General features: G+C 43.8%; 1 protein-coding gene across 1 annotated transcript; it reads right to left on the reverse strand.

The window, feature by feature from the left end:
- Window positions 1-222: 222 nt before the first annotated feature.
- On the reverse strand, window positions 223-3,206 carry LOC311124277 (uncharacterized protein). Its single transcript, XM_084198446.1, has 2 exons — window positions 2,538-3,206; window positions 223-1,549 (listed from the first exon to the last, which is right to left on the reverse strand). The coding sequence occupies exons 1-2, from the start codon at window positions 2,995-2,997 to the stop codon at window positions 1,536-1,538; spliced, it is 474 nt and encodes a 157-aa protein (XP_084054572.1). The 5' UTR covers window positions 2,998-3,206; the 3' UTR covers window positions 223-1,535.
- Between the last annotated feature and the right edge of the window lie 4,962 nt (window positions 3,207-8,168).

Genomic DNA, 8,168 nt, shown 5'->3' on the forward strand with positions numbered 1-8,168 from the left:
TTGGATTAGCAAACACAACGTGCCATTGGAACACAGGACTGATGGTTGCTGATAATGGGCCTCTGTACGCCTATGTAGATATTCCATAAAAAAAATCAGCCGTTTCCAGCTACAATAGCCATTCACAACATTAACAATGTCTACACTCAATTTCTGATCAATTTGATGTTATTTTAAAATGGACAAAAAAAAGATTTTCTTTCGAAAACAAGGACATTTCTAAGTGACCCCCAAACCTTTGAACGGTGGTGTATGTTTTATTGGCTGCTTCATTACATGAGTTGCATGTCCTGTTAAAATTCATTACCATAATCTAAATGTGATTTCTGTCATTCTGAGCACCGTGGGTTGAGCACCGTGGGTCGATCACCGTGGGTCGACGAGCCTAATGGGTTATGCACCCAATACATACGGTGGGTCCGGTAAAGTTCTCAAATGGCCGGTAAATTAAAATCTTCCCGGTCACTTTGTCCGACGCCACATCTTCCTAACAGAAACCCTGGTAGCATTATTTAGCATTTAGCATTGTTAGCATGTAATGTGTATATATTATATTCTACATTATAATGGGTGTAGCATTACTGAGCGAGATCAGTGCCATCACCCAAACTGGTTGTAGATCTCAATGTGATGTGGATAGGAAGCTTTTTTTAAATGTAGGAAATAAAACATATAAGTATCTCAACTGAATATTTTAAAGAAATCAAAGGAGAGGAATATGTGTAGAGTGGATGACAAAGGAGAGGGAACCCACAGTAGTTGTCTGTTATTGGAGAGGGAACCCACAGTAGTTGTCTGTTATTGGAGAGGGAAGTAGTTGTCTGTTATTGGAGAGGGAACCCACAGTAGTTGTCTGTTATTGGAGAGGGAACCCACAGTAGTGGTCTGTTATTGGAGAGGGAACCCACAGTAGTGGTCTGTTATTGGAGAGGGAACCCACAGTAGTTGTCTGTTATTGGAGAGGGAACCCACAGTAGTTGTCTGTTATTGGAGAGGGAACCCACAGTAGTTGTCTGTTATTGGAGAGGGAACCCACAGTTGTTATTGGAGAGGGAACCCACAGTATCAATCAATAAATCAATTTTATTTTATATAGCCCTTCGTACATCAGCTAATATCTCGAAGTGCTGTACAGAAACCCAGCCTAAAACCCCAAACAGCTAGTAATGCAGGTGTAGAAGCACGGTGGCTAGGAAAAACTCCCTAGAAAGGCCAAAACCTAGGAAGAAACCTAGAGAGGAACCAGGCTATGAGGGGTGGCCAGTCCTCTTCTGGCTGTGCCGGGTGGAGATTATAACAGAACCATGTCAAGATGTTCAAAAATGTTCATAAGTGACAAGCATGGTCAAATAATAATCAGGAATAAATCTCAGTTGGCTTTTCATAGCCGATCATTAAGAGTTGAAAACAGCAGGTCTGGGACAGGTAGGGGTTTCGTAACCGCAGGCAGAACAGTTGAAACTGGAATAGCAGCAAGGCCAGGCGGACTGGGGACAGCAAGGTGTCAGCATGCCCGGTAGTCCTGACGTATGGTCCTAGGGCTCAGGTTCTCAGAGAGAAAGAGAGAACGAGAGAATTAGAGAGAGCATACTTAAATTCACACAGGACACTGGATAAGACAGGAGAAGTACTCCAGGTATAACCAACTAACCCCAGCCCCCCGACACATAAACTACTGCAGCATAAATACTGGAGGCTGAGACAGGAGCGGTCCGGAGACACTGTGGCCCCATCCGAAGAAACCCCCGGACAGGGCCAAACAGGAAGGATATAACCCCACCCACTCTGCCAAAGCACAGCCCCCGCACCACTAGAGGGATATCCTCAACCACCAACTTACAATCCTGAGACAAGGCCGAGTATAGCCCACAGAGGTCTCCACCACAGCACAAACCAAGGGGGGGCGCCAACCCAGACAGGAGTGGTCTGTTATTGGAAAGGGAACCCACAGTAGTGGTCTGTTATTGGAGAGGGAACCCACAGTAGTTGTCTGTTATTGGAGAGGGAACCCACAGTAGTTGTCTGTTATTGGAGAGGGAACCCACAGTAGTTGTCTGTTATTGGAGAGGGAACCCACAGTAGTAGTCTGTTATTGGAGAGGGAACCCACAGTAGTGGTCTGTTATTGGAGAGGGAACCCACAGTAGTTGTCTGTTATTGGAGAGGGAACCCACAGTAGTTATTGGAGAGGGAACCCACAGTAGTTGTCTGTTATTGGAGAGGGAACCCACAGTAGTGGTCTGTAGATCTCTAGGACGTGTGGATAGGAAGACACAACTTATTATTATTACTGGAAAATATTCATTTAAAATCCGGGAACTTTAAAACTTTAGCTCTCCAGGTCAGTAGGGTGGATGTTGCTATGGTGACCAGTAGGTTACAGTAGGACACGTGACATACCGACAAGAGAAAAAACACTATAGGAGATGGCTTTGCAAATTCATGACATGATGCTAGTAGCATAGCATCTCTCTCCATTGAATTGACAAGCGAACTCCAAATATCCAAAGTGAAAAACACATTTAAGGCGGTACTTACTGGTGTTAATCAGATCTCCCATCTCCTCCTCTTCATCTTTCAACGTGACAGTAATCTCTCCCTCCTTCTTCACTCCAAAAACGGCATCCTCCTCTATCTCTTCCTCCTCTTCTTTCACTCTGAACGCGTCTTCCTCTTCTTTCACTGTAACATCCTCCTCCTCTTTCATTCTGAACGCGTCTTCCTCTTCTTTCACTGTAACATCCTCCTCCTCTTTCACTCTGAACGCGTCTTCCTCTTCTTTCACTGTAACATCCTCCTCCTCTTTCACTCTGAACGCGTCTTCCTCTTCTTTCACTGTAACGTCTTTCTCTTCTTCTTTCACGGTAACAGCTTCACCCTCTACTTGTTTTTGTATTGTAACATCCTCCTCTTCCTCCTCCTCTTTCACTAGAGCTTCTTTCTCCGTCCAGCAGACCTCCTCTTCTTTAGCAGGAGGAGAGTAGCTTAGTGACCTCATGGTCGGGGATGTTAGCTAGCTAGGCTAGTGCTAACTTAACAAGCCAGCTAGCTGACTAATAACAATTTAATATTAAATTAAATAGGTTAACAAGTAGATACGACCGAAGTGTGTTTAAAACACAGTAGCTAATATACACCGAAAGCGTCTAGTGCTTGAATCTTTCGGCTGTTGTCTAACCAGCTACGGAGGTGGTTGACTGTTGCATCCCGTCCACTAGATTATACGTCACGCTTTAAGCATTGCCTGAAAGACACACATCGCCATCTGCTGACTGGAGTGGGTAACGCAGTTGAGGAAAATATTTTATTTTCAACGTTTATTTTAAATGTATATAATTATATAATACTATTATATTGATACATATATATTGTTATTTAGCAGACGCTCTTATCCAGAGATGAAAAATGAGAAAAATGTTGTAAATTGATTTGCATTTTTAATGAGGGAAATAAGTATTTGACCCCTTTGCAAAACATTACTTAGTACTTGGTGGCAAAACCCTTGTTGGCAATCACAGAGGTCAGACGTTTCTTGTAGTTGGCCACCAGGTTTGCACACATCTCAGGAGGGATTTTGTCCCACTCCTCTTTGCAGATCTTCTCCAAGTCATTAAAGGTTTCGAGGCTGACGTTTGGCAACTCGAACCTTCAGCTCCCACCACAGATTTTCTATGGGATTAAGGTCTGGAGACTGGCTAGGCCACTCCAGGACCTTAATGTGCTTCTTCTTGAGCCACTCCTTTGTTGCCTTGGCCATGTGTTTTGGGTCATTGTCATGCTGGAATACCCATCCACGACCCATTTTCAATGCCCTGGCTGAGGGAAGGAGGTTCTCACCCAAGATTTGACGGTACATGGCCCCGTCCATCGTCCCTTTGATGCGGTGGAGTTGAAAGATTACCACCTGTGATAGATTACCACCTGTGATAGATGACCACCTGTGATAGATGACCACCTGTGATAGATTACCACCTGTGATAGATTACCACCTGTGATAGATTACCACCTGTGATATATTACCACCTGTGATAGATGACCACCTGTGATAGATTACCACCTGTGATAGATTACCACCTGTGATAGATTACCACCTGTGATAGATTACCACCTGTGATAGCGAAACACTGTCCTCTCCATTACTCCAGCCAAATAGTATCAAATACTTGTTCTCCCCACTGTATATGCAGTTATCTTAGCCAGCCAGCTAACTTTAGCTATTTAGCCAACTAGCTATGTTATCTATATGCAGTTATCTTAGCCAGCCAGCTAACTTTAGCTATTTAGCCAACTAGCTATGTTATCTATATGCAGTTATCTTAGCCAGCCAGCTAACGTTAGCTATTTAGCCAACTAGCTATGTTATTTCTCCCCACTGTATATATATTGTTATTTAGCAGACGCTCTTATCCAGAGCCACTTACAGGAGCAATTAGGGTTAAGTGTCTTGCTCAAGAGCACATCGACAGATTTTTCACCTCTACTGTATTTTAGTCAATGCCACTCCTACATATTGATCATCCTAATATTTATATCTTTCTTAATTCCATTCTTTTACTTTTAGATTAGTGTGTATTGTTGTGAATTGTTAGATACTACTGCACTGTTGGAGCTAGAAACGCAAGCGTTTCGCTACACCCGCAATAACATCTGCTAAATATGTGTACGTGACCAATACAATTTGATTTGATTTGAATTCACCTTTCAGCAGGACAATAATCTAAAACACACACGGACAAATCTCCAATGGAGTTGCTTATCAACAAGACAGGGAATGTTCCTGAGTGGCAGAGTTACAGTTTGGACTTAAATCTGCTTGGAAATCTATGGCAAGACTTGAAAATGGTTGTCTAGCAACGATCAACATCCAATTTGATAGAACTTGAAGAATTCTGAAAATAATAATGGGTAAATGTTGCACAATCCAAGTGTGCAAAGCTTTTAGAGACTCACCCAAAGAGACTCACAGCTGTAATCTCTGCCAAAGGTGATTCTACCATATATTGACTCAGCGGTGTGAATACTTATGTAAATGAGATATTTCCTGGATTTCATTTTCAATACATTTGCAAAAATGTCTAAAAACATGTTTTCACTTTGTCCTTGTGTTTTAGATGGGTGAATATTATTATTTTTTCAATCCATTTTGAATTCAGGCTGTGACACAGCAAAATGTGGAATAAGTCAATGGGTATGAATACTTTCTGAAGACACCGTATAGAGTTATAGAGAGTGTTTGGAACCACCAATACTCTTCTTAGAGACTTTTCCAGGCCAAACTCTGTGGAGTTGGTTGTCCTTCTGGAAGGTTCTCCCATCTCTGCAGCACTCCACCAATCAGGCCTTTATGGTAGAGTGGCCAGACGGAAGCCACTCCTCAGTAAAAGACACTCCTCAGCCCGCTTGGAGTTTGCCAAAAGGCACCTAAAGGACTCTCAGACCATGAATGCCAAGCCTCACGTCTGGAGGAAACCGGGCACCATCCCTACAGTGAAGCATGGTGGTGGCAGCATCATGCTGTGTGGATGTTTTTCAGCGGCAGGGACTGGGAGACTAGTCAGGATCGAGGGAAAGATGAACGGAGCAAAGTACAGAGAGATCCTTGATGAAACCTGCTCCAGAGTGCTCAGGAACTCAGACTCGGTCGAAGGTTCACCTTCCAACAGGACAACGACCCTAAGCACACAGCCAAGACAACGCAGGAGTGGCTTCAGGACATGTCTCTGAATAACCTTGAGTGGCCCAGCCAGAGCCCGGACTTGAACCCGATCGAACATCTCTGGAGAGACCTGAAAATAGCTGTGCAGCGACGCTCTCCATCCAACCTGACAGAGCTTGAGAGGATCTTCATAGGAGAATGGGAGAAACTCCCCAAATACAGGTGTGCCAAGCTTGTAGCGTCATACCCAAGAAGACTCGAGGCTGCAATCGCTGCCAAAGGTGCTTCAACAAAATACTGAGTAAAGGGTCTGAATACTCCAACGTCGTTTTAGAGAATTTGATAGTTTGTCCAACCGGCCTCAGAACCGCAGACCACATGTAACCACGCCAGCCCAGGACCTCCACATCCGGCTTCTTCACCTCCGGGATCGTCTGAGACCAGACAGCTGATGAAACTGAGGAGTATTTCTGTCTGTAATAAAGCCCTTTTATGGGGAAAAACTCATTCTGATTGGCTGGACCTGGCTCCCCAGTGGGTGGGCCTATGCCGTCCCAGTCCCACCTATTGCTGAGCCCCTGCCCAGTCATGCTGTCACGATCGTCGATAGATGAAGCGGACCAAGGCGCAGCGTGATAACCGTACATATTTTATTGAAGTACAACAACAACACGAACAAAACAACAAACCAAACGATACGTGAAGTCCTAGGTTAACACCAAAACAAACCGTACGGAACAAGATCCCGCAAAACAAAAGTGCCAAAAGGCCGCCTAAGTATGGTCCCCAATCAGAGACAACGAGCTACAGCCGTCTCTGATTGGGAACCACCCTGGCCAACATAGATATACACAATCTAGAACACCCCATAGACAACTAAACATAACAAGTCCACACCCTGGCTCAACATTTAAGAGTCCCCAGAGCCAGGGCGTGACACATGTGAAATCCATAGATTAGGGCCTAATTAATGTATTTCAATTGACTGATTTCCTTCAATGAACTGTAACTCATTAAAATCTTTGAAATTGTTGCATGTTGCGTTTTATTTTTGTTCAGTGTGTGTATATATACTGTACAAGATGTACTGTACCAGTCAAAAGTTTTAGAACACCTACTCATTCAAGGGTTTTTCTTTATTTTTACTATTTTCTACATTGTAGAATAATAGTGAAGACATCAAAACTATGAAATAACACACATGGAATCATGTAGTAAAGGTAAATCATGCTGGTTAAGATGGACTGTCGTTTCTCTTTGCTTATTTGAGCTGTTTTTGCCATAATATGGACTTGGTCTTTTACCAAATAGGGCTATCTTCTGTATACCACCACTACCTTGTCACAACACAACTGATTGGCTGAAACGCATTAAGAAGGAAAGAAATTCCACAAATTAACTTTTAACAAGGCACACCTGTTAATTGAAATTCATTCCAGGTGACTACCTCATGAAGCTGGTTGAGAGAATGCCAAGAGTGTGCAAAGCTGTCATCAAGGCAGCTTGAAGAATCTCAAATATAAAATATATTTTGATTTGTTTAACACTTTTTTTGGTTACTACATGATTCCATATGTGTTATTTCATGGTTGTGATGTCTTCACTATTATTCTACAATAAAAAATAGTCAAAATAAAGAAAAACCCTTGAATGAGTAGGTGTGTCCAAACTTTTGACTGGTACTGTATACAGGTGTGTTTACGGACATATTCAATCTCTCCCTATCCCAGTCTGCTGTCCCCACATGCTTCAAGATGGCCACCATTGTCCCTGTACCCAAGAAAGCAAAGGTAACTGAACTAAATGACTGTCGCCCCGTAGCACTCACTTCTGTCATCATGAAGTGCTTTGAGAGACTAGTCAAGGATCATATCACCTCTACCTTACCTGTCACCCTAGACTCACTTCAATTTGCTTACCGCCCCAATAGATCCACAGACGATGCAATCGCCATCACACTGCACACTGCCCTATCCCATCTGGACAAGAGGAATACCTATGTAAGAATGCTGTTCATTGACTATAGCTCAGCATTCAACACCATAGTACCCTCCAAGCTCATCACTAAGCTCGGGGCCCTGGGTCCGAACCCCGCTCTGTGCAACTGGGTCCTGGACTTCCTGAATGGCTGCCCCCAGGTGATGAAGGTGGAAAACAACACCTCCACTTCGCTGATCCTCAACACTGGGGCCCCACAAGAGTGCGTGCTCAGCCCCCTCCTGTACTCCCTGTTCACCCATGACTGCGTGGCCAAGCACGCCTCCAACTCAATCATCAAGTTTGCAGACGACACAACAGTAGTAGGCTTGATTACCAACAATGACAAGACAGCCTACAGGGAGGAGATGAGGGCTCTAGGAGTGGTGCCAGGAAAATAACCTCTCACTCAATGTCAACAAAACAAAGGAGATGATCGTGGACTTCAGGAAACAGCAGAGGGTGCACCCCCCTGTCCACATCGACTGGACTGCAGTGGAGAAGGTGGAAAGATTCAAGTTCCTTGGTGTACACAT

This window comes from Coregonus lavaretus, assembly GCF_964263955.1.
Source record: "Coregonus lavaretus genome assembly, contig: HAP1_SCAFFOLD_69, whole genome shotgun sequence".
Taxonomy (NCBI): domain Eukaryota; kingdom Metazoa; phylum Chordata; class Actinopteri; order Salmoniformes; family Salmonidae; genus Coregonus; species Coregonus lavaretus.